Raw genomic sequence first — 27,349 nt, 5'->3', positions numbered from 1 at the left:
GCCTCTCACTGTTGTGGCCTCTCCCGTTGCGGAGCACAGGCTCTGGACGCGCAGGCTCAGCGGCCACGGCTCACGGGCCCAGCTGCTCCGCGGCATGTGGGATCTTCCCGGACTGGGGCACGAACCCGTGTTCCCTGCATCGGCAGGCGGACTCTCAACCACTGCGCCACCAGGGAAGCCCCAAGTGGGATTCTTTTGAGTTCTGAAGCATTTCTATTGTCATACAGTGAGTGTTTTTGCCTGTGGTGAGTCACTGTCACAATCTACACAGACCATCACACAACCAGGTGCAGCCAGTTCACCCACTTGTGGCCTCTTCAAAGACCCTCCAACCGGCTGGAGAAAAGCATATGAACCTCTGTCTTCCTGTAGGCCCTGAGTCCGTTCTCATCCCTGATGTATTTCCAGACTAGAGGACGGCACTCCTTTCCCGCACTGTGAGAGATAGACTTTGACGGCAACCAGCATGTGCACATCTTTCCTATGACCACCAACAACGACAGGTATCTTGTAGGAAGTATCTAAGAGGCTTCTGCTTCCATTTCTATGGTCAGAAGTCTCCTTACTTCTGCATATTCAGAGGAAAGTGAAAGGTGACCCAAACTTGCCTTATGAAAAGCCCAACATCGCAGGTAAGCAGATCTCACCTTTATGGGCAGAGTTGTGTGTAAAGGCTGGAGGGCATTTAGCAGCTGAGGTCTGTTCATTTCTTTGGTAAGAAGATCACTGACTGAGCCTGCCAGAATTTGCCTTTGCACTGGCACCAAACACGCAGACGGATGAGCACAGTTGAGTTTGTGGACAAGATAATGACAATCTTTGTTTTATGTATCCTGCAGTCTCATTAAACTCTTCACAGACATCAAGAAGACGATTTGAAACTCCTCTCTTCCAATCAAAGCAGCTAAGAGCTGGAAGAACAGTGTTTTGCTGCCGGGATCGCATGGGTCTCATTGGGGTGAGATCTGAAGGGTCAGCTCTACGCTGTCAGGGCAGGAGCCACATCTCTTAGCAAAACCTTAGTTCCAGTCTCAGAATGCGGAAATGTCACTTTACTCAGCTCCACAGGGCGTGAAGGGACAATGCGTCCCCAAGCTCCAGCAGCGGTTACTGACCATCTGTGGCTTTGGAGAGACAAAAAGTCGCGGCTGGTTTACAAGAACTTTCCTGTCACGTCAGGGACTCGAGGTCAGTCCCCACCTGTGCCTTCACCCCCTCCATCTGAAAGTCCGTATCCAGATCTGTGCAACCCCACAGCCCGAGGCTTTAGCCGCTATGCAAACTGCCACACTCATAACTGCAGTTTAGAAAACATAAGAAAGTATTTAAAAAATTTTTTAAAACCCATAGATCACTTTAATCCCATCACCCAGAGCTAACTTTTGTAAATATTTTTATGTCTGTTCTGTCACTTTCTGTGTACACATGCGTACATTTTTACAGAAGTGCACCCTGTACGCGCCACTTTGCAGGCTGCTTCTCCACCTAGGATGCCTGTGGACACTCTTCTCCGCCCACATACAGAAGTCAAGCTCTCAGTGCAGAGAAGAACTGAGCACAGGCAGTTTCTCCTCTTCTCACCTAAGGCTTCCTTGAAAGGATTAGTGGAGAAGCACAGAAAGGAGGTGGGTGGGGATGGGAGACGTCAGTAGATGAGAGCATTCCGCAAATCTGGGCAAGGAGAAAAGCAGTTAGAAGAGTGGCGGAGGAAGCGCATCCCAGAATAGGCACGGGGTGGGGAAGGGGCTGGGGCTGGCCTGGGCAGAGGCGGAGGCTTGTCTGTCCTGGTCTCAGAGGCTCAGCTTCGGGGTAGGGCTGACACCGGGGATTAACCAGAGCTCTGGGTTGAACAACTGTTCCCTCCCAAACGCAGGCCACAGAGCAACTGGCAGCTGGCCTGGCTCCCTGGTCCCGAAGCCAGATTTCTCTTCTCCAAACAAATCAAGCAAACTGCTTGGTGCTTTTAGGGTGGGGCGGGGCTCCCCAAGGAATTCCTCCGTCGGTCCGGCACCTGGTAACCCTTACCCTTGGACAGGACACTCCCGTCAACCTTTCTACTTAGGAGAGAGGCCTGTCAAGGAAACTGAGTTAGCTGGAATAACCAAGTAAGATCTGACCACGCCGAGTGATGGGAAAGATTCAGAGCGAATGGAACTCTCATACATTTCTGGTGGGACCGTCAAATGTTACAACTACTCTGGAAAACAGATCAGCAGTTTATAATATAGCTAAGCCTACACTTTTTATGCCATCCAGCGATTCCACCCCTCAGCATTCGCCCAGGCAAAATGAAGACGTATGTCCACGCAGAGACTTGCATACGAACGTTTCTAGCAGCGTTAGTCAAAACTGAACAGGAAGCACCCAAACGTCCCTCAACTGATGAGCAGATAAAAAATTGTGATACAATGGAATACGACTCAGCAATAAAAATGGAATGAATAACTGCTACATGCAAAAGTGTGGCTAAGTCTCAAAAACACTGTGTTGAGCATGACAATATAGAAATGACATTGTAATCTGTAATGTCAGAAGGCAGATCAGTGGCTGCCCAGGGCCTGGCTGCGGAGTGGGGTTTGACTGGGAAGGGGACCAAAAAAACTTTGGGGGGTAATGGAAACATTCTATATCTTGATTGTGATGGTAATTGCACAACTGTATATATTTGTCAAAACTCAGCAAAATATACACTTAAAATGGGACCATTTCATTGTATGTAAATTAAATCTGAATAAAATTCATTTAAAGAAAAAGAGACTTGGGACTTCCCTGGGTGGTGCAGTGGATCAGAATCTGCATGCCATGCAGGGGACACGGGGTGGATCCCTGGTCCGGGAAGATCCCATGTGCCACGGAGCAACTAAGCCCGTGCACCACAACGAAGAGCAGCCCGCTCTCGCTGCAACTAGAGAAAGCCCGCGCGCAGCAACAAAGACCCAACGCAGCCAAAAACAACAACAACAAGACCCAGAGACTTAAAAAGTAAATGGTGAAAATCAAAAGGTCAATAGAATACTAAGAAAATAGATGAGAAATGATGGAGCTGAGGAGGGTGGTCCAGGATGTTCAACTTCATGTACACAGAAGTTCCAGAATTAGAGAATAGAGAAAACAGAGCAAACAGAGAAAAAGTTCTTAAAAACAAAGAAACAAACAAAAAATTGTAGAAAATGAAAGGGCCCCTCAAGCACAGACCAGGGTGAATGAAAAAGGAATCCCCGTCTAGACTTGTTCTTGTGAAATTTCAGAGTGTTAGGGATAAAGAGACATCTTCAAAGCATCTGGAGATAAAATTCCAGTGACTTCTCCAGAGCTGTGCCTTCGAAATCCTGAGGAAAAGTTTGGAATCTAGAAACCAATGCCAAGTTATGAATGCAAATTAAAGGCCTTTTTCGATACGCAGAGACATCCCTTTCTGAGGATGTGCCTATAATACACTTCAGCACACGAAGCCAGGAACCAAGAACAGGAAAAGCACGGGACCAGTGGGCCATGGGTGACATCCGCAGTGACGGCCGGGCAGCGGGCCTGAGCAGCAAAGAGGCCAGGGGCTCTGAGACAGACAGCTGCAGGGAGAAGGGCAGGCTCTGGGGGCTTCTACGATCTAGAAGCAAAGCATGAAAAAGCATTTTCAATCTGTTCTAACTGTAAAGAGCAATCTTGACAATGTACAAGTAAAAGTCTGGGTGATGGGAGTTGGGAGGTGGGTGGAAGGCGGAGAGGCAGAGGAAAGGACGGGACTCCTGTCTTCCGTTGGGGGAAAGGATAGCGATACCGTCCAGAGCTGGCGGGACAAGATATAAAGGTTTAAGGATTGTATATTGTTTAACGCCACACAGGTACTCGAGGAAAACCTACAAGAATAATATAATTATAATAAATGGAGGTGGGAGGAGACGTGAAAGGGTAAGTGAGAACATGTTCCCTGCCCTCACCTGATGTGGCCCTGACGTCTGACTCTGGCCGTCTGTCCAATCTTGCCTCCTACCGTCTTCCTCTCGATCGTTCGTAAGCTCCCTGACTTGTCTCCTTGCTGTTTCTTCAACTTGCCAAGTTTGTCCCTGCTCAGGGCATTGGTACCTGCCAAGCCAGAAGAGGCAGGTTGGGCAGCCGAGATTCCACAGAAGCACATTCATCCCAGCATCTCACCGGCTCGCGCCTTTCTGAGCCACAAGGGTCAGCCCTGATGCTGAAGGTCCCTTGCTCACCCGGTCCGAGAGAGTGGTAAATTCACCCTTGTCCACTTGTATTCTGCAAAAATAGTATACAGACTTCCCATGTACTCTGTCTCATTTCCCCCAGTGTTAACATTGTTATGTCTTATACCTTAAACACCTAAAAAATTATTTATAGGGCTGTCCTTCCTCCCCCACTTATTTATTCTTTTTTATTCTTTTTTTTTTCTTTTTGGCCGCACCGTGTGGCTTGTGGGATCTTAGTTCCCTGACCAGGGATTGAACCCAGGTCCCTGGCAGTGAGCACTAACCCTGGAGCGCCGGGGAATTCCCTATTTATTCTTTCTTTATATCACTATGGACTCGTGGATACTTACATTACTCTGTAACTCATAAGCAAATAGCATTGTTATTAATTTTGCCACGCATATAGTTCCAGCTTTGGCCACTAGGAGCTCCCTCAGGTCGGCTCCTGAGTCCCCATCCTTTTTGGAGCACTGCCTTACTTTCTGGCGATGCAGGACACTCCAGGCTCATCCTGGACTTTCCCTGCTCTAGCCCTGGAATCAGCCACTTAAGCCCATGTACACGTGTTGGTTGACTTGGAGCGCTCTCTGCCCCAGATACGAAGAAAGGAAGAGGGTGCGGTGAGAAGGAAGGGCACCCCTGCCCTCTCCTCCCGCCCCCGGACCCAGAGACAGGTTCTCTCCGGCTCTCTATTCTTCCTTTCAGGAAGGGTGTTGCTAACAGCAGGTGGGGTGGGCTCTCGGTGGACTGCGCCCCGCTGCCCCCGTCAGTACTCCCCAGCTGTGTTTGGGGTGTAGAGCTTGTGCTCAGAGCGTCACCGGAAGAGGATGAGCTAACTGCCAACCGCGAAAGCTACGGCCTGTCAGCATCCCGAGCCCCCACTCACAGGCACCTTGTCCCCTTCCAAATCTCTGGGGGCCGGAGAACAGTGGGAGGGGAGCCCCAACTGGAGGGAGTCCAATCCCTACCGGCTCGAAGACTTTCTCACTAAGTCACAAGCTTAGTACATGAAAAATTCATTTTTTTCCAGGTCGTTCTGATCAGTATGTATCTCTATTTGTGTTTCAACTCTGGCGTTTAATCTTGCAAGTAAGAGAACGTGCTGCTCAAACTGGCTTAAGCTAAGCAGGTTTCGGGGACTCAACTGAAAAGACGTGGTTGGACCGCAGCTGCAATCTGACGAGGGTTCTGGCTCCAGTTCTCATCAAAATAACAACCGCCACAGCGCCGCGCCCTGGCTGGACCACCAGCCACTCAGGAGCGGCGACGCCTGTGGGCCGCTCCGGGAACCTGCCGCGTTCCCGCAGGGCTGCACTGGGAGGGGCAACTCGGCGGGGCCACGTGACCCAGACTCAGCCAATCGGGGCCGCCGCCGCCAGAACAAGGCTGCGGGCGCTTCTGCGCACGTCCGGCCCGAGGCCGCGCCGGCGCCCCGGATTGGCCGAGGCCGGATTACACGGCCGCGCCCTCGCCGCAAGGTCGGCTGCAAGGACGGCTGGCTGGGCCCGTGAGTCGCGGCTCCGCGGCGATCTTGGGTGCGGCCGGGCCCGGCGGAGACATGGAGGCCATTAGGACGCGGGGCGGGAGGAGCGGGGCCCCCTGCCGGCGATGGATGCAGGGCTCGTCAGAGGCCGCGGGGATGGTGGTACTTTCTCTTCTGGCAAGGGCGGCGCGCACCTGCCGGAGGCGCGCGAGGAGGCCGGCCGCGGAGCTGCGGGCGGGAGGGGGGGCTGCGCGCCTGTGGGGGCGGGGCGGGGGGCGGCGACGGCGGGACCGGGGCCGTCAGCTCCGTCAGCTGCATCCGAGCGAGCGTCACCAGCGCCGCGTGCCCCGCAGAAGGAGGCCAGGCCGCCGGCGCTTCTGGGCCTCGGGCCGGAGTCGCTGGGAGAAATCCCGTCGCTGAACTGTTAGAAGATACATTTTTTTTTTACATCTTTATTGGAGTATAACTGCTTTACAGTGGTGTGTTAGTTTCTGCTGTATAACAAAGTGAACCAGTTACACATATACATCCATCCCCACATTTCCTCCCTCTTGCGTCTCCCTCCCACCCTCCCTGTCCCACCCCTCTAGGTGGTCACAGAGCACCGAGCTGATCTCCCTGTGCTATGCGGCTGCTTCCCACTAGCTGTCTGTTTTACATTCGGTAGTGTACATATGTCCATGCCACTCTCTCACTTCGTCCCAGCTTACCCTTCCCCCTCCCCATATCCTCAAGTCCATTCTCTACGTCTGCGTCTTTATTCCTGTCCTGCCCCTAGGTTCATCAGAGCCATGGTTTTTTTCTTAGATTCCATAGATATGTGTTAGCATACGGTATTTGTTTTTCTCTTTCTGACTTACTTCACTCTGTAGGACAGACTGTAGGTCCATCCACCTTTCTACAAATAACTCAATTTTGTTGCTTTTTATGGCTGAGTAATATTCCACTGTATATATGTGCCACATCTACTTTATCCATTCATCTGTCGATGGAAGAAGGTACGTTTTTATCTTGTAGGGACTTTGTACACCAAACCGAAATTCCTAATTTTAGTTTTGCCATTAAATGTCATTGAGGCTTTCAAGTTGTATGAGAAATGTAAACACTAGCTTCTGAAACATTAATTTTATTTTGTTAATAATGGGAAGAGGTACAGGCTAAAGCACTTCCATGAGAGGTGTTAGTTGCTAAAGCTGTCATCCTGCCATGAAAACCAAGGCCACTTCTCAGGGCAAGTGAAGTCTTTCCAGGAGGGTCATCTTCAGCAGGTAGAGCTGTGGCCAGGCGAGCAGCAAGACTGATGTGTATGCTTATGTGAAAAAAATACCTTCCACCTGGACATGCAGCCCCAAATAATTGATCCTGAGGCCAAAAATCCCAACTCAAATGCCTGTCCTTGGGACACTGGAAACGGGCCAGTGTTCTGCCCCAAACCCAGTCCCCCTACATTAGTTTAAAAGGCCATTGTTGGGACTTCCCTGGCAGTCCAGTGGCTAAGACTCTGTGCTCCCAATGCAGGGGGCCCAGGTTCGATCCCCTGTCAGGGAACTAGATCCCACATGTATGCTGCAACTAAGGGTTCGCGTGCTGCAATGAGGATCCACGTGCTGCAACCGAGACCTGGCGCAGCCAAATAAATAAATAAACATCTTTAAAAAATTAAAGAAAGAAAAGGCCATTGTTGTCCCCACCTTTACATTTGCCATTTTCACCACTTCTCTTCACTCTCAACCTTAGCCAAAACTGTCAACTCACTTTTTGAAGAATGGAAATATAAAGAAACGTCCTCTAGTAAAGTCCTAGAGGATAGAAGTGACATCAGTTAGGCCAGGAAGAGAGCACCTAGGTTTCTAAATGGATTCTTCTGTCTGCAGTTACCATGTGTTGCCAGCGGACAACGGGCACTGCTTTGCCTCTTCAAATTACACTTTTCCAGAACATTCAGAAAACCCTGCACAAGCACCTAAGAACAACGGAGCAAGTGCTCTTGCCTTTGGGACAGGCTCCAGGCCTGTGTCCCAGCCAGCTCCCGAAGCCATCACTTGCTTATGGGAAGAGTCACAGGAAGGAGGCTTAGACCCCTGGGGGTTCAAGGTCAAAGGAGAGAGGCTGAGGGGTAATGGAGGCTGCTGCCTCCCTACTGAGATAGCAGCTGGTAGTGGAGAGGCAAGCCTTTGCTTGGGAAGGGGAAACCACGCTTCCCGCTCCTGCCTGGGGAAGGCAGCCTCTGACAGCAATTCCAAACTCAGCCAATGATTGTTTTTAGTTTTGGTGTTTTCAATTATGAAAAAGTTCACACAAAATCCACACGTACACAGGTAGAGAAAAGAGCACAGCAGGTCCCTAAACATCCTTCATTAGTTCAGGGGTTAAAAAGAACCATGGAGGCTTCCCCAGTGGCGCAGTGGTTGCGACTCCGCCTGACGATGCAGGGGACGCGGGTTCGTGCCCCGGTCCGGGAAGATCCCACATGCCGCGGAGCGACTGGGCCCGTGAGCCATGGCCGCTGAGCCTGCGCGTCCGGAGCCTGTGCTCCGCCACGGGAGAGGCCACAACAGTGAGAGGCCCGCGTACCGCAAAAAAAAAAAAAAGATCCATAGAATAGCTTTGCCTGTTCTAGAAGTCCAGTAAAAGATGCACTCCTTCACATCTGGCTGCAGCCTAATGTCTGTGAGAGCCACCCATGTTGCAGTGTTTAGTTTCTTTTGATTGCAGTATAGTATTCTGTTGTACGGATATACTACAGTTTATCCATTCATAATTGTTGATGGACATTTGGGTGATTTCCAGTTTGGGGCTGGAATAAAGCAGCTATGAACACTTGGGTACAAATCTTTGCATTTTCATTTCTCAACAAGACAACTTTTTGGTAAACCTTTTGCTTCATCCTGAACATCCTTCCCTGGAATAGGGCTCTGGTTACACAGAAGAAACAGGTGTGCTGACTTAGGAGCCAAGACCATCACCCAAGTCAGTCGGGTTTCCGATTTCTGAGTTAGTCTCAGCTGAGTTGTATTTTTGACTACGGAACACGTGCACAAGAAAGTAAATTCAAAGGTACCAAGAGGCATAGACCCAACTTCCACTCCAGTCTCTCAGCCCTACAGGTCCCCTTCCCAGAGGCCACGACTCTTACCAGTTTCTTTTGTAACCTTCTAGAAATGTCTTATGCACATAAAAGCAGATAGGCAGCTCCTTCTCTCCTTTTACATATGCTGCATTCCATGCACAGTGTAGTGTTCCTTGTTTTTTACAATTTTAGAGGTCATTCCATACTGGCACATACAGGGCTGCCTTTGGCTACTAAAAGGCAGGTGTTTCATCTTCAACTAAGCAACTCACCCTAGAACAAGGGTCCCCAACCAGGGAACCAGAGAACAAGGGTTCCCTGTTAGGAACCGGGCGCACAGCAGGAGGTGAGTGGCGGGTGAGCTCTGCCTCCTGTCAGACCAGCAGCAGCAGCAGATGCTCATAGGAGCGCGAACCCTACTGTGAACCGCGCGTGCGAGGGGTCCAGGCTGCGTGTTCCTGTGAGCACCTAATGCCTGATGATCTGAGGGGGAGCTGAGGTGGTGACGCTGGCGCTGGGGAGGGGCCACAAATACAGGTCATCATTAGCAGAGAGGTCTGACTGCACAGAGAACATCATAAATCAATCGCTTGCAGACTCATCAAAACCCTATCAGTGAGTGGCAAGTGAAAACAAGCTCAAGTGAAAACAGTGCTGATTCTGCATTATGGTGAGTTTTATAATTATTTCATTATATATTACAATGTAATGATAATAGAAATAAAGTGCACAATCAATGTAGTGTGCTTGAATCATCCCGAAACCATCCCCTCTCCCCCTTCCGTGGAAAAACTGTCTTCCACAAAACCGGTCCCTGGTGCCAAAAAGGTTGGGGACCACCGCCCTAGAAGGATGTACTTTCATTTAGGTCACGGAAAGGAGATTTTAAAAGGAAGTAAAACTTGTTTTTGAACCACAGCATAGGTAGAGGCAAATAGATAAATTATCTTTATGAAAATAACATTTTGAGCTTCTTAAATTCAGGAAATGAAAAATTTCCTGAATACAGGAAAAATTTCTTCCTAGATACAGCACAATCCATAAAAGAACAAATCAATAAATTAAACTTCTTTTGGGAATTCCCTGGCGGTCCAGTGGTTAACACTTGGCGCTTTCATTGCCATGGGCCCGGGATCGATCCCTGGTCAGGGAACTAAGATCCCACAAGCCGTGCGGCGCGGCCAAAAAAAATAACCTTTCATAGGCTGTTAAGATCGTGTCAGGTGTCCCGACTCACTGCAGTGCTGCCTCTGAATAGTTCCCCTAACGATGCACAGAAACGAAAGCGCACCGCTAATGCTTCCACGGCAGCCGCGTGGCAGCTGGGCTGGACAGCAGCGGGGGGGGGGGGGCGCCCAACTCGCCTGTCTTGTGGGAGGTGAGGGGTTGAGCACGTGGTGTCCTCTCAGCCGTGACACTGAACGTCTGACCAAAGGCAGAGATGGAGCTCCTTGCTGGATGTGAAAATGCGTGGTTCTCAAGGCAGGGGTCCCCCGGAGGGCCAGCCGCTGGGCCCCAGCCCATTGTCTCTGATTCAGTAGGTCTGGGCCAAGACCTGATAATATGCATCTCTAACTCCAGATAGTGCTGAGGAAGGACACGCAGAGGATACAGAGGCAGAGGGCAATCAGGAAGCTGGGGGACAGAAATGGGGTTTGGAGAGGAACTGTGGCTTCAGAGACTCGCAAGGGTCACTGCGGTCAGGAGTTGCGTCACCATGGGGCCGGGGGTGCAGTGACCCAGGTCTGCGCTGCAGGTTCAGTTCTCAGCCCCTCTCCAGGTCCGACCCTCACCCGGAGGGTGAGCCCTTGGAAGCCTTGCTGACACCCTTGTCTTAACTTGTTTAGAGCTCCTGCCACCTGGTGGCCAGAGAGGGCACGACAATGAGCAGTGGGGACCCCTCAGTCCGAAGGCCCAGGATTCTGGAGGCTGCGATCACTGTGAGGTTAAATCTAAGGAAAGAATTTTCTTAGAGTCTGAATTTCAATTATCAAAACACACGAAGACAGGCATACAGAATAGTTATAATAAATATTTTAAGTTATATTTTCAAATACCAAAGCATAAGTGTTAGTATTTGATTTTTGGAAAAAACACAGCATTTTTTTCCCCTTAACATAAATATTTGGCTTATGGAAATAAAACTCACTTAAAATGAACTCTTTTAGGCACTTGGGGATAGAAAGCACAGGAAAATATAATACAACTTTACTGTACTGCTACTTACAAGACAGCAACCAAAATTATATCTGATTAAACACCCTATTTTCAACTGTCAGAATTACTGACCTAAGAAAAAATACTGTGACCAAATATATCCACGTAACACTTTAAATTCCAGTGTATCTTAAATGGGAAAGATTTCACTGATAATAGTTCTTAAGATTTCAAATTCTTTTCAGTCTTTCACTGAGATATTAAGTTTCAGCAGACAGAACCCAAAGAAAGAACATTCCTTTTAATCGCTTTGTCTTTTTTCTTTTTAAATACTCAAGAACTTTCTTGGTGGGCATTTAAGCAAGAAAGAACCAATAACCCAGGAACCTAGCAGTGCACGTAGACTAAAAAAAAGAATGTGCTGATTTGGTATGAGAAGCTGACATTTAATTTGAAGGTGGCTGTCGATTGCTGGCAGACCTCTCAGTGAATTGCATGAGTTTGCCATAAAATACAGAAGCTACTCAGTGAAAGTTATTTATTTCAAAAACTGCTGGGTGTGAAGAACTGTCCCAGGAGAGCACTGGGCACGGTGCTTAGAGAATACATTCTTCTTGCTGTTAAAGGCTTGCTTGTGAGGGTCCTCGGCTGTTGACAGAAAGGTGCCCTGTGACGAGATTTAAAGGCCACGAATCCCAGTCCAGGTGAGGACGTGGCTTGGGTGTTCGCTCCCCCCAGCTGTTGCGCTGAGGCTCTGCTCCCAGGACTCTGGTCACGGGGCGGGCGGCAGGGCCTGCAGGTGCTGTAGCAGCTGCTCGCAGTGGGTGGGTGAACGATGCTTATGGAGGACGGCCTCCATCTCTCTCACCAGGAGGTCAGGGAAGAGGACACTGCCTGCTTTGAGGGCCTCTGCAAAACAGGAAAACACCTTTATGATGCCAGGAATAAATATTAAGCCAAGCTTAGCTTCATATTAAAGTTACAGCAGCCATAAACAGCAGACTGCAGAGCAAGGGAAGTGATGGGGGTTAGGAGGGCATTGCATAATGATTAAGGGGTCAGTACTCAAGAAGACGTAACGATCCTTATCACGTATGAGCCCAGTAACAAAGTGTCAAACAACGTGAGGCAAAACTGATAGCTCCCAGGAGAAACAGATTAATCCACCATTGCGGCTGGGGACTCCCATGCCCCTCTCTCAGAAACGGACAGACCCAGCAGGCAGGAGATCGGTAAGTACACCCAGGAGGACCCCACGAGCACCATCAATCAGTCAAATATCTACAGACTATCTCATCCAACAGTAGCAGAGCACATGTTCTTCTCAAGCGCCCATGGAACAGTCACTAAAATAGGCCACATTCAGGGCCATAAAACACACCTTCACAAATATAAAAGGACAGAAATCATATAATCTCTGCTCTCAGACAACATGGAATTGAACTGGACATCAGTAACAAAGAGATAATTGGAAAATCCCCAAATATCTGGAGATTAAACAACACATTTGTAAATACCACAATGGTCCAAGAAGAAATCTCAAGAAAAATTAAAAAATATTTTGAACTCAATGAAAATGAAAACACAACTTATCAAAATTTGTGGGATGGATGCAGTGAAAAGCAGTGCTTACAGGGAAACTTATACCATTGAATGCACACGTTAAAAAAAAGATCTAAAATCAATAATCTAAACCACCACCTTAGGAAACTAGAAAAAAGAGCAAATTAAATCCAAAGTTAGCAGAAGAAAAGAGGAATCAGAGCATAAATGAGTGAAATCTGAAACAGAAAATCAATAGAGATCATCCACAGAACCAAACATTGGTTCTCTGACAACTCCTTGCCCACAACTCTGATAACCCAGGTGAAATGGACCGATTCTCTGAAAGGCATAATCTGCCAAAACTGACACGAGATAGACACTCGCAGTGGACCTACATCCGCTAACAGTGGACCTACATCCGCTAACAGTGGACCTACATCCGCTAACAGTAGACCTACATCCGCTAAAGAAACTGAATCAATAATCAATAACCTTCCCAAACAGAAAGCACCAGCCCCAGTAGGTGAACCAGTTGAGTTCAGGAGCGAATTCTGCCAAACCTTTAAGGAAGAAATGAAACCAATTCTCTGCAATCTCTTCCAGAAGACAGAAGCACAGGGAACACGTGCTAACTCATCCTATGAGACCAGCATTACCCCGATACAAACTCAGAAAAAGATGCTACAGGAAAAGAAAACTACAGACCAATATTTCTCACAAACATAGATGCAAAAATCCTCAACAAAATATTAGCAAATCAAATCCAACAATGTATAAAAAGCATCACATACCAAGACCAAGTGAGATTTACCCCAGGTGTGCAAGGCTGCTTCAACACTTCAGAAATCAATTAACGTAATCCATCACATCAACAAGCTAAAAGAGGCACCACATGATCACATCAATAGATGCAGAAAAGCATTTTGACAAAGTCTAACACCCACTCATGAGTAAAAACATTCTGTAAACTAGGAATCGAGGGTAACTTCCTCAATAATAAATATCTATGAAAAAATCTACAGTTAACATGACACTTAGGGTAAGAAACTTGAAACTTTCCCACTATAATCAGGAACAAAGCAAGGATGTCCCCTCTCACCACTCTTTTTCAACACCAAACTGGATGTCCTAGCTAATGCGATAAGATAAGAAAAGGAAATGAAAGATAATATACACATTGGCAAGGAAGAAATAAAACTGTCTTTGTTTACAGATGACATGACCGTTTATGTTGAAATTGGGAAGAACTGACAAACTCCTGGAACTAATAAGTGATTATAGCAAGGTTGCAGGATACAAGGTTAACATACAAAAAAGTCAATCACTTGGACTTCCCTGGTGGCGCAGTGGTTAAGAATCCACCTGCCAATGCAGGGCACACGGGTTCGAGCCCTGGTCCGGGAAGATCCCACATGCCACGGAGCAACTAAGCACATGTGCCACAACTACTGAGCCTGCACTCTAGAGCCCGCATGCCACAACTACTGAAGCCCGCACGCCCAGAGCCTGTGCTCCACAACAAGAGAAGCCACCGCAATGAGAAGCCCGTGCACACAGCAACGAAGAGTAGCCCCCACTCGCCACAACTAGAGAAAGCCCACGTGCAGCAACGAAGACCCAACACAGCCAAAAATAAATTTTAAAAAGTCAATCACTTTCCTATACACCAGATATGAATGAGTGCAATCTGAAATTAAAACAATACCATTTACAGTAGTACCTTCCAAAATGAAATACCTTGGTATAAATCTAACAAAATGTATAGAAGATCTATATGATAAAATTTACAAAACTCTGATGAATGGAATTAAAGAAGAACTAAATAAATGGAAAGATATTTCATGTTCATGGACTGGAAGACTCACTATTATCAAGATATCAGTTTTTCCCAACTTGATCTATATATAGATTCAATGCAATCCCAATTAAAATCCCAGCAAATTATTGTGTGGATATTAACAAACTAACACAATATTGAAGGAGAAAAACAAAGTTGGAGCACTGACACTACCCAACTTCAAGACTTTCTATAAAGCCACAGTAATCAAGACAGTGTGGTACTGGCAAACAGATCAATGGAACAGAACAGAGAGACCAGAAATAGGCCCACATAAATATTGTCAACCGATCTTTGACAAAGAAATAAAGGCGATACAATGGAGCAAAGACAGTCTTTTCACAAATGGTGATAGAACAAATGGACATCCACATCCAAAGAACAAAAAACAACAAAAAAATCTAGACACAGACCTTACCTCTTTCATGACAATTAACTCAAAATTGATGATAGACATAAATATAAAACTCCTAGAATATAACATAGGAGAAAACGTAGGTGACCTTTGGGTATGGCAATAATTTTTTAGATAAACACCAAAAGTATAATCCATGAAAGAAATAACTGATAAGCTGGACTTCATTAAAATTAAAAACTTTTGCCACAGATTGAGAGAAAATATTTGCAGAAGATACATCTGATATATATGGAAACACAAAAGACCCCGAATAGCCAAAGCAATCCTGAGAAAGAAAAACGGAGCTGGAGGAATCAGCTGCCCTGACTTCAGACTATACTACAAAGCTACAGTAATCAAAACAGTATGGTACTGGCACAAAAACAGAAATATAGATCAATGGAACAGGACAGAAAGCCCAGAGATAAACCCACGCACCTATGGTCAACTAATCTATGACAAACGAGGCAAGAGTATACAATGGAGAAAAGACAGTCTCTTCAATAAGTGGTGCTGGGAAAACTGGACAGCTGCATGTAAAAAAAATGAAATTAGAACACTTCCTAACACCATACACAACAATAAACTTGAAATGGATAAAAGACCTAAATGTAAGGCCGGACACTATAAAACTCTTAGAGAAAACATAGGCAAAACACTCTTTGACATAAATCACAGCAAGATCTTTCTGGATCCACTTCTTAGAATAATGAAAATAAAAACAAAAATAGACAAATGAGACCTAATTAAACTTAAAGCTTCTGCACAGCAAAGGAAACCATAAACTAAACGAAAAGACAACCCACATAGTGGGAGAAAATATTTGCAAATGAAGCGACCGACAAGGGACTAATCTCCAAAATATACAAACAGCTCATGCAGCTCTATGTCAAAAGAGAAAACAACCCAATCCAAAAATGGGCAGAAGATCTCAACAGACATTTCTCCAAAGAAGACATACAGATGGCTAACAGGCACATGAAAAGATGCTCAGCATTGCTAATTATTAGAGAAATGCATATCAAAACTACAGTGAGGTATCACTTCACACCAGTCAGAATGGCCATCATCAAAAAGTCTACAAACAATAAATGTTGGAGAGGGTGTGGAAAAATGGAACCCTCCTACACTGTTGGTGGGAATGTAAATTGGTACAACCATTATGGAGAACAGTATGGAGGTTCCTCAAAAAACTAAAAGTAGAACTACCATATGATCCAGCAACCCCACTCCTAGGCATATATCTGGAAAAAACTCCAATTTGAAAAGATACATGCACCCCAATATTCATAGCAGCACTATTTACAATAGTCAAGACATGGAAGCAGCCTAAATGTCCATCGACAGATGAGTGGATAAGGAAGATGTGAGAATATTACTCAGCCATAAAAAAAGAATGAAATAATGCCGTTTGAAGGTGACATGGATGGACCTAGAGATCGTCATACTAAGTGCAGCAAGTCAAAGAAAGACAAATATCATATGATATTGCTTATATGTGGAATCTAAGAATATTATACAAATGAACTTATTTACAAAACAGAAATAGAGTCAGAGATGTAGAAAACAAACTATGGTTACCAGCGGGGAAAAGAGGGGAGGGATAAATTGGGAGACTGGGATTGACACATACACACTACCATATATAAAATAGATAACTAATAAGGAACTACTGTATAGCAAAGGGAACTCCACTCAATACTCTGTAATGACCTATATGGGAAAAGAATCTAAAAAAGAGTAGATATATGTATATGTATAACTGATTCACTTTGCTGTACAGCAGAAACTAACACAACATTGTAAATCAACTCTACTCCAATAAAAATTTAAAAAATAAAAAATTAAAGGGAAACAAAAAAATTAACAATAAAGTCTTAAGAAAGACATATCTGATAAAGGACTATTATCTATAATATACAAATCTTAAAACTCAACAATATGAAAACAAAACAACCCAATTAAAAAATGGGCCAGGGACTTCCCTGGTGGCGCAGTGGTTAAGAATCTGCCTGCCAATGCAGGGGACACGGGTTCGATCCGTGATCTGGGAAGATCCCACATGCCACGGAGCAACTAAGCCCGCGTGCCTAGAGCCCTGCTCCACAACAAGAGAAGCCACCACAATGAGAAGGCCGCGCACCACAACGAAGAGTAGCCCCCAAACGCAGCCAAAAAAAAGGGGGGGCAAAGACCTTAACAGACACCTCATCAAAGAAGATATACAGATGTAAAATAAGCCTATGAAAAGATACTTCACATGATATGTCACCAGAGAAATGCAAATTAAAATGAGGTATCACTACACACCTATCAGAATGGCCAGAATCAGAACACCACATGCTGGCAGAATGGGGAACGACACGGACTCTCATCATTGCTGGTGGGAATGCAAAATAGTGTGGCCACTTTGGAAGACAGTTCGGTGATTTCTTACAAAAATAAATATACTCTTACGATATGATCCAGCAATCACATTCCTTGGTATTTACCCAAAGGAGCTGAAAACTTACGTTGGCAAAAAACCTGCACACAGATGTTTAGAGAAGCTTTATTCATAATCGCCAAAATTTGGAAGCAACCAAGATGCCCCTCAGTAGGTGAATGTATAAATAAACAGGTTCATTCAGACAATGGAATATTAGTGCTAAAAAAAAAAAAAAAGAGCTCTCAAGCCATGAGAAAACATAGAGGAATCTCAAATGCTCATTACTAAGTGAAAGAAGCAATTCGAAAAGGCTACAGACTATATGATTTCAAGTACGTGACGTTCTGGAAAAGGCAAAACTATGGAGACAGTGAAAGATCAGTGGTCGCTAAAGTTGGGAGGGCGCACAGACGGACAGATGGACAGGTGGGGCACAGAGGAGTGTTAGGGCAGTGAAACTATTCTGTTTGAGACCGTGAATGCAACGATGGATACATGTCATTATTGGGAGGGCGGACAGACGGACAGACGGACAGGTGGGGCACAGAGGAGTGTTAGGGCAGTGAAACTATTCTGTATGAAACTATGAATGCAACGATGGATACGTGTCATTACATGCTTGTCCAAACCACACAATGTACGGCGCCCAGAGTGACCCCTAACGTAAACCATGGACTTGGGGTGACCGTGGCGTGTCTGTGAGGCTTACTGACTGGACCAGATGCAGCACCCGGGGGGGCTGCTGATCACAGGGGAGGCTGTGCATGGTGGGGCGCAAGTGTGAGGGAGTCTGTGTACCCGCTGCTCACCGTCTGTACGAACCGTGCGGTCTGTACGAACGGGGAGGGCGACGGCTGGCCAGGAACCCCAGTCGGGCACACGTGCCGACCCCTGGTGCAAAGCCAAGGCAGACAACCCGTCTGCTCTCAGCTGTTGCTATTGTAAGCAGTTTCCATTGGTCTCGAATTCACAGTTTGTTTCCGTTCCCCGGAGAGCAGCGACGTGGTGCCCTACAACGGGGCACCTGAACCTGCGGGTGGCCTGGGCAGGGGCTCTCAAAGGGTGCCCCAGGGTTTTGGGGGCCCTGAGACCCTTCAGAGGGTGTGAGTCAGAACTCCGTCCACAGTGACACGAAGGGCACGACCCCCGGCTCACGGGGCGCCCTCCGCACTGAGGGCTCAAGGCCAGGGCGGCACGAGCGCTGGCTGGGCTCTGGGGAGTGAGTCACTGCAGGAGTCAGTTATGTCCTCAGAGGAGCATAAAAATCATCTACTTCATGAAACCTCAACCCCTGAGCACCCAACTTTAGTAAACTCATTCCGATGAAGTCCGGATTTTCTAGGGACTGACAGTGTCTGCCCTCCACTGAGCGCCCAGCGCAGGTGGTCACAGATCACGCCGTGGCTGGATCTGCTCTCTGTCTGCTTCCTGGTCGTCCCTCCTCTGCGTCCTTCTCGTTCTCCTTTCTTGACTTCTTTTGGGTTACTTGGACAGTTTTTAGAACTCCACTCTAAACTGAAGTCTGTTTATGGCCATCTCAGCCATGTGGCTTCGCTCACACGTCGGTGGTGGTTCAGGGGATATGACACGTGTCCTTCCTTTTTAGCTTTTCAGCACCCTGGGATGGAACGGGAGGCACACGTGTGTGCAATGGGGCCGAGGGCTGGGCAGCTCCCAGACACCACTTTTTACTTGAAAGAATGACCAGTGACAACGGACCCTTGTTATTCAGACTTGGGGACCCAACAGGATGCTTTCTTGTAAGCGAATGAAGCGACAGTATTTGTGGCTGATGATAAAATTGAAGCTCTCAAGCAGTAATAAGAATTATAGAAACTTGTTTCTGCCACCAAAAGCCTGACAGCCTCCTGAAGCTGTTCTTCCCAAGACTTTTCTGAGCTTGACGCCAACAGTGACTTTTTGACACTGAGAACAGAGCGCGTCCAAGTTAATGAGCACGCGGGGCGGATAGATGGACTTGAGCGGAACGGGTGTGGTTCCACAGTGGCTCCAGGGTCTACACTCCAAGGAACCCTGAGGAGACTACCACCTGTCCAGTCAGGGTGCGGTAAGGGAGAGGACCGCTATCAAGATACTCTTCTCTTCCAACTGCATCTGTGTGGGCCGTTTGTTTTTCACATACTTTAACCAAACGACACGCATCACAACCAACGCAACGCAGAGATGTGCATCTGGTTGTCTTCTATCAGCTCGACGTTAGAGAGATTCACAAAAACGTAAAATAATGCCACTGTTCTTGTTATTTTGTTTTACAAAACGCATCTTTCAAAACCACGTTATTTATGTTAAAATGTAATGGTTGTTATTTTAAAGAAATTAATCAGTACCTTAACATTTTCTCAAGTTTTAACTTCTACCACGGTGAACACCAGGGGCCGTAACCCACAGGACACAAGCTCGTTGGGACCCGCAGTAACTCGGAGGACACGGGTTGCAAGACTGCGGGCCCAAGGGAGTCCGGGCGCCCGGCCAGCTGCTCCCGTGCGGCTGGCCCGAGTATGGGGATGAAGCTCTTACCGAGAACTGCGTCCTGGATGGCGCTCTCAGGGTCGTCGAGGTACACGAGCAGCTCCCTGTACAGGTGCTGAATGTTGCTCTGGTAATAGCACTTGCCGGCCTCGTTCCCGACACGCTCCAACCAGGTGACCAAGGAGGTGGTGGCCGCCAGCCTCACCTCATTGGAAACGTCATCCAGGCGTTTTAAGAGTTCTGCAGGGAGGGACCAGACAGGAGTGTGAGGAGAGGTTCCAGGGCAGGCGGCTCCCAGCTAAGCTCTCAGCACTTGTGGAGCACCGGCCCCTGGCCTGGGAAACCCACAGGCGGGTGCTAGGGAGGGGCTGGTGGTAGCGGGTGTTCCGGGACCCTCGGCCACTCTGGCCCAGGGGTGGACTCCATGGACACGGAGTGAAGGTGTGCTTCACACCTGGCGTGGGCGTCTTCGCCCTCTGACCTGCAAGGCGGCTGGGGTCCCCCCGGCTCCGAGATGCTCAGACTCAGAGTCACACACAGGCCTCACACCCCATCCTCCCCAAGGAGCAGACGGCACAGGAAGGACGTCTGCTGACCCCGCTTTCTGCCCACCATGGCTCTGGGGACAGAGCTGAGGGCCCGGTGACACGACGGCCACCAGCTACATCAGCTGTGTTTCTGCTGAGCCTCTGTGACCAGATGTCCCACTGCTGAAAGTGGACTAACAGTCCTTCCTGATCCGCAGAAACGCTTCCTGTGAACGGGTGAGACTTCTATCAATGCGTGCTCTTCTCACAGATCTACACGGTGCGCCTGCGGGCCTCTCACTGCTGTGGCCTCTCCCGTTGCGGAGCACAGGCTCCGGACGCACAGGCCCAGCAGCCATGGCTCACGGGCCCAGCCACTCCACGGCATGTAGGATCTTCCCGGACCAGGGCACGAGAACCCACGTCCCCTGCATCGGCAGGTGGACTCTCAACCACTGCGCCACCAGGGAAGCCCCAAACATTTATTCTTACACATGCAATAGGTTCCAAGATAACACTTCATTCTAGCTGTAGGTGGCAACAGATGTTACGGCAGGGAATCCAGATGTTCACACAGGAGGGGCTAAGGGTCGCCACTGCCTCAGGCGTGAGGAACCGCTTTTTGCCACATTTGTTAATCCCGCCTGTGGGCAGGGCCCTTCCCACGGCCTCAGCTCCCAGCTCCTCCAGTTTCTTCGGCTCCTGTTTCTGCCGGCAAGCCTGGTCTTCCTCGTCTGCCTCCTGGGCTGCTTCAGGGGCTGCTTCTTGCCACCCTTGGGGCCAGACGTGGCCCCTGCCGCAGGAAGTGCTCAACTTGTTTGGAACGGCTGTTACCCTTGCAGATTTCCGCGATCCCAACCACACGTGGAGAAGATGGCACTGAGGGCCTGTACCTTCCACCTCCCCCTGCCACCCCCGGCGTGGGCACACCCACCAGCCCCTGAGCTTCTCGGCTGCAGGCCCACCTCCAGCGACGCTGCTCCGCTCGGGGCCAGGTTTCACTTCTGTGGCCGGGACTCATCGGTGATCTCCGGCTCCCAGAGGCAGTGACACGGGGGACGCGAGGCAGGGCTGCAGCCCTCACACCGGAGGCCACGGGGTGGTACCCCGGCCGCCGTGGGCATCTATGCTCCCACCCAGCCCGCAATTCCAGTCCACAAGACGTCTGTCCTGTTTCTTGTGCTACGTTACTTATTCAGTGACATTCAGTGACGTCATACCTGTCACATCCACGTTTAGACTCACAGCACCGACCTGACCAGAAGTCAAAGCAGCATTTTCTATTTTTCCTACCAAACAAACAGAGGCATATGATTGGAAAAGAAGAATGTCCTACCAGGATAAATCTTGATGAATTTGTCTGCATCTATCACACCATCAGAGGTCTTTAAAAACACGTTAATGATTCGGCATGAAATTAATCGAGTCATCTGAGAATCTTCTTCCAGGGTGGTTAGAATTTGAGGCATCAGCATTTCCTGCACTTCCTGTATCTGCAATAAAAAAACCACACAAGCTGTGGGTCACGGCTGGTGCCACCCTGGTGACAGAGACTGCTACTCACACACTGTGTACTTTGCCCATCACTGAAGAGACTTGGTTTTGATGCAAGTATGATTGAGTCTGGAAAGCTACTTTGAAATTTCTATGTAAGAAGCAGACCTGAATCTTGATTTTTAAAATCCAGATAATTTGAACATCGGTCAGTTGGTTTTTTAAAAATCTGTTATTCAGAAAGTCTTAGGCACCGATCCTACACAGCCTACTACTTACTAGCAGGACTGGGTATCGTGTCCAGTAAAGTTTGGGGGGCATTTCAACTTAAGTAACAGCTGTTCAGGTACCACAATGTTTTCCCTACTTCTACTGTTTCCTCAATTCCTCATCTATCTGGAAATATGAATACAAACAACGCTCTTGAGTCAGACTCCTGTGATGAAATTCTTTTCTTGTAAACGGTAACAATCGCTTAAGGAAACCTACAGGTGACCCAAGGAAACAACGGGCTTTCCCCCCAGACCTCTGCTCGCCCTCTGGCCCCATAGTCCCGTCCCCTCGGTCTGTCTGGGATCATCTGCTGCCGCTATCAGGACAGGAGACTCAGGTGAGCGCTCTTCACCTGCGGCAGGTGTGCCAGGCAGGCCCCGGAAGCCCAGGGCACAGCCTGTTCCCCTCTTGGGTCCAGGATGCATGAGCCCTACCTGCTCATCTGACAGGACCCCGCTGCTGACAAGCGCCCAGAGGCAGGACACAGCCGCTGTACGGATGGCCGCAGCCGTCCTCCCCGCATGCCACTGCAGATTGGGGACGAAGATGTCCTTGATCAGGGTGTCCAGGTAGCCATGGAACTGTCTGGAGCGGAAGCAGGAGAGAGTGGGTGAGAGGGGCACCCAGACTCCCCGAAGGAAGCGCTTCCATTTGGGAAACGGACTGGGCGGAGGGAAAAGGCCAAACAGACAAAACGAGCGGAAATCGAACACTGGACGTTGAATGAGAGCCCCCGCGCCCCGGAGTAGTGGCCAGGGAGGGGACGTGGGGCTCTCTCCCACGGCTATCACGGGGCAGGGCTGCACTCGGGCTCCTGCCGCCTCTCCTGGGACTGGACCCTGGGGCTGGGGGTGTATTCCAGCCTCCCTCCCACTCTGTGGCCGAGGGGCTTCCCCAACACCCCTCCTGGATCTAAGAAAAGGGTGGCCGCGCTACCCTGAGCACCGATGGGGCGTCAAGTCACTCCCACAGGCGGCGACCTTACAGAGATGGGCCTCAAGGTCCCTGCAACCACGTGAGGTCCCTCTGACCACGCCCACTACCTTGGCAAGAGGGCACCCTGGGGCTGCACGTATGGTCCCATGTGTCAAGACACCGGGAGACACGGATGTTCCCGCCAACATAGTCGGGGACCTTCCTCTCGACACGCCGTCAGGACAAACACAAAGCAAAACAAAATCCCAGCCCTGAGCTCCACTGGCTGGCCTGGCCACCCGGCAGCGGAGCCACACGTGAGGCCCCGTCCCAAAGCCCGGGGAAAAGCCTCAGCCCTCCGTACGACTCCTGTACCCCACGGGCCTCTGCTGATGGAGCAAGACGTATTCTGCTGAACAAAGGACTCATTGACTTGCTTCGCAGGGTCATTCCAGAGCACGCTTCACAGGGGGCTCCCGCCTCTAGCACCAGCTGCTTCGGGACCTGGACCAGCGTGAGGGCCTGTGAGCCCACGGCTGCGCCGTGCCCCCAGCAGGGGGCACTCCTGAGCCACCTGCGCTTCCGACAGTGGACCTGGTGCAGGGCGACTCACACACATTCAAGGTTTTCTACTGCTTTAGTTTTTTAGCAAGGAGCTGCTGTTCCCTGCAAAGGGATTCACCAGGGGACTCTGGAAAGCTCAGCCCCGTGTCCTGGCTGAGGCGGCCCAGACGATGTGGCCACGAGGGCCTGAGGGCTGAGTGCTGGCCGTGAGGAGGGACGGGCAGTGGGACTCCAGTGATATGCTGGGAGCAGAAAAGGCACTGGACTCCCCAAGAATGAGTACCCTGCTTCCAGAGGACGCACACCTGTTCAAACGCAGCTGGGCCCCGAGACCAGGAAGCCCAGCCCGGGCAGGCCCACGGGCTCCTCCAGAGCCACCAGCGTCCGGGCCTTGCCCTGCGGGAGAAGCTCCGTAACATCCCGCACGAGGGGACGGCACTGGGTGGTATCTGGGCGCCCAGAGAGGGGAGCAGGCCTCCTTCACTGGGGGATCGCACTCCAGCCAGGGTGCCCCTGCCCCCGCCCTCCTCTGGCTGGGAGCCCTGCACCACCGGGTGTGCCAGTGCCAGAGGCGCTTTTGGGGGTGGGGTGGGGTGAGGGGGGCCGCATTCCTTTGCTATCTCAGACTCTGCATTCTGTAACCCTGAGGTTCAAAACCAAGCAGGTGTTGCTTTCCAAAATCTTTCCTGCCTGTAAAAACAGTTAATCCTTGCACTAGACAATTGTAAACTGAACAGCTTTCTTCTCCTGATAGCGGTTTCTTTCCACAAGAAGCCTTCAAGGGCAGCTTCTTGAGGGAACTCGGTTCAAGAGCGGGGGCTTCGTTCCCGGGGGTTGGCTGTCCTCAGGGGGACGCAGCGGAGCAGGGCCCCAAGGGGTAGTGACTGATCCGCCGGCTCTCTCCTCACAGGGCAGCTGCCAGACCCAACTCAGTAACCTTTTTATAGTCTCTTCTAACCCTTGAAGTCTTTGCAGACAAGCAGGAAATAAAATTTCCTGCAATACAATGGGCTGGCTAGAGGCCCAAGAGCAGAGATCAGAGTAACATCCAGAGAAGTGAAGTCTGAATAATGACCCGTTATTTCCCTAGGAAAGTCCAGGACAGGCCGACGACAAAGATTTGCTCCCTCTCAGGGGATGGGTCCCCAAAGAGCAAACAGCATCTCACTGCCTGAAGCCCCACAGCCCATCTTGCCAGGACGCTGTGTCGCTTTGCAAAGGGAGAGGGCAGGGCCTGCTGATGGCTCTGCTCCGGGCCGCCTCACGTCCAGCCTGGGCCGCCCGCCTCCTTCCCTTCGGAGCCCCAGGCTGGAGGCCCGGGTGTTTATGCTGCCTCAAGTCCCTCCGGAGGAGAGGAGTTTCCTAAGTTCTAACCTTAACGGTCATTCAATCAATTCTCTGTGAGGCCTGAAAGGTACCAGAAGCCTTTTAAAGCTGAGAACAGCTAATGTATAAACCATTAGTAGTTAATGTTCCCTAAAACTTTTTCATTCAACGGAATTTTAAGGACCACAAGAACGCGACTGATTTAGTGTCTCTCTATGCGGTGCACTCGCTGCGGGGACTACGCCGTTTCCCTGGGGCGCTGGCTGTGTGGGGAGTCACACGACAGCAGGACCCAGAGCTCAGGGTCACCCCAGGTCCCACCTGAGACCTCAGTGCGGGGGCACGTGGGGACCACTCAGCCGCAGCACAGCGTGGGGGGCAGCATGGAGGGACTGCGTGGCGGGCAGCATGGGAGACCGCGTGGGGGGCAGTATGGCGGGGACTGCGTGGGGGGCAGCATGGGGGACTGCGTGGGGGGCAGATTGGGGGGACCGCGTGGGGGGCAGCATGGGGGACTGCGTGGGGGCAGCATGGGGGGACCGCGTGGGGGGCAGCATGGCAGACCACGTGTGGGTGGAGCCGACCTACCCCTGCGAGTCCACCGTCTCCCGGGCTCCCAGCAGCAGCCCCGACAGGGTGGAGAAGAGCTTCAGGCGCATGGGTGGGTCCCGGGCTGGCTGGAGGCAGCTCCTGAGGATGGGGACCAGCTGGGGCAAGGCTTCTCCGAGGGCAGGGCCTAGAGCACAGACAGGGGCCTCATTCCTATGTGGCAGGAGGATGGGAGGACGGAGCCCCGCAGCCACTCTGGCCGCGAGCGGAGGTGCATGCTGGGCAAGGCCAGCTGACATACACCCTCAGCTCAGGGAAGGATGCTCTCAGCACAGGACGCCAGGTTCCGCCTCTCCCTTTGACCCTCCCCCCACCATGGCTCTAATTGTTCGGTATGTAAGCTTTCTTTTTTTCCCTACATCTTACCAAATTCTTAAAAAAATTTAAAGTCAAGCAAACTTTTTTTTTAAATTTATTTTTAAAATTTATTTATTTTTGGCTGTGCTGGGTCTTTGTTGTGGTGCACGTGTTTCTCATTGTCGTGGCTCCTCTTGTTGTGGAGCACGGGCTCTAGGCGCGTGGGCTTCAGTAGTTGTGGTACGTGGGCTCAGTAGTTGTGGCTCGCGAGCACAGGCTCACTAGCTGTGGTGCACGGGCTTAGTTGCCCGTGGCACGTGGGATCTTCCTGGACCAGGGCTTGAACCTGTATCCCCTGCATCGGTAGGCAGATTCTTAACCACTGCGCCACCAGGGAAGTCCCCAAGCAATCTTTTAAAGGCCAACCAAAACCCAACATTCAGACCATGTAGGCTGCTTGATGTCTGACCCTGAGCCTGGCAGCCAGCATCCTTTCCCATGCCTGTTACTAGATGAACAAATTGTGCCACTGTCCCCGAGCCTGGAAGGATCCCAGATGCAGTGACGGTGCTCAGGACCTGGACCTGCACGTGATGGGGAGAACACAGTCTCCGGGGTCTAGACGTGAGCCGCAGCTCAGAAGAATCGGGTCACCAGTTGCCCTCCCCGCCAGGCCCTGTGCTGACCCGGGACATCGTGTGTCAGAAGTGAAGCCGTCACCCTCAGGCCCTCTGGTTTACTCCCGGTCTGCTACTTCTGTACTCAGTCAGGACTTCAGTCTTTTCAGAGGCATCACCTCAAAGCCCAAGGTCAAAGCAAAACAAGCGTGACTGGAGGGTCCACTGTAGCCCGAAGCTCTGCTGCTGCCACCAGGGTGCACTGTGGCCAGGAGCATGGCGTGCAAGACCGTGAGCTCGGAGTCCTGCTGCCCTGCCGGTCCTACCCTAACCCCCGGGGCGGGAGGCCAAGCGGGCACAGAGGGTAGGCAGCACCTGGGGGAAGAGCACGGGGACACCACTGAAGAGCATGGGCCACACAGGACGCCACGCAAAGTCACGCTTTCAAGGTTTAACATAGGGACTTCCCTGGTTGCCCAGTGGTTAAGAATCTGCCTTCCCGGGCTTCCCTGGTGGCGCAGTGGTTGAGACTCCACCTGCCAATGCAGGGCACGCGGGTTCGTGCCTCGGTCCAGGAAGATCCCACATGCCGCGGAGCGGCTGGGCCTGTGAGCCATGGCCGCTGAGCCTGCGCGTCCGGAGCCTGTGCTCCGCAATGGGAGAGGCCACAACAGTGAGAGGCCCGCGTACCGCAAAAATAACCCAAAAAACAGAAAACAATCTGCCTTCCCATGCAGAGGACGCAGGTTCGATCCCTGGTCCAGGAATGAACATGCTTCAGGGCAACTAAGGTCACGCGCCACAACTACTGAGCTTGCGCGCTCTGCAGCCCATATGCCGCAACTACTGAGCCCATGCACCACAACTAGAGAGAAGCCCATGGGCCACAACCAGAGAAGCCTGTGTGCTGCAATGAAGAGCCCACGTGCTGCAACGAAAGATTCCGCGTGCTGCAACTAAGACCCGACACAGCCAAATAAATAAATAAACAAAATTAAAAACGTACATTGGTCCTATGTCACACTCTTGAACTAATTCTTCCAAAAAAAAAAAAAAGGTTTAACATAAAAATGTGTGCCTGGGCAGACTTTAAAGACCCACGTTACAGCAAGTCTTCA

At 50.0% G+C, this 27,349-nt stretch overlaps 1 protein-coding gene across 1 annotated transcript in view; it reads right to left on the bottom strand.

Moving 5' to 3' along the window:
* Positions 1-10,873: 10,873 nt before the first annotated feature.
* The window catches only part of DNAAF5 (dynein axonemal assembly factor 5), a 36,950-nt gene continuing 20,474 nt past the window's right edge, over positions 10,874-27,349 (bottom strand). Inside the window, exons 9-13 of the mRNA XM_082856908.1 lie at positions 25,297-25,444; positions 22,338-22,488; positions 21,473-21,629; positions 19,658-19,849; positions 10,874-11,821 (exon numbers count right to left, since the gene is read on the bottom strand). Of these exons, the coding sequence (XP_082713034.1) occupies positions 11,685-11,821; positions 19,658-19,849; positions 21,473-21,629; positions 22,338-22,488; positions 25,297-25,444 (785 nt within the window). The 3' untranslated portion in view covers positions 10,874-11,684. The remainder of the gene's footprint in view (positions 11,822-19,657; positions 19,850-21,472; positions 21,630-22,337; positions 22,489-25,296; positions 25,445-27,349) is intronic.

Source organism: Leucopleurus acutus (genome assembly GCF_964270905.1).
Source record: "Leucopleurus acutus genome assembly, chromosome: 16".
Taxonomy (NCBI): domain Eukaryota; kingdom Metazoa; phylum Chordata; class Mammalia; order Artiodactyla; family Delphinidae; genus Leucopleurus; species Leucopleurus acutus.
This window is presented reverse-complemented; position numbering and strand designations above follow the sequence as displayed.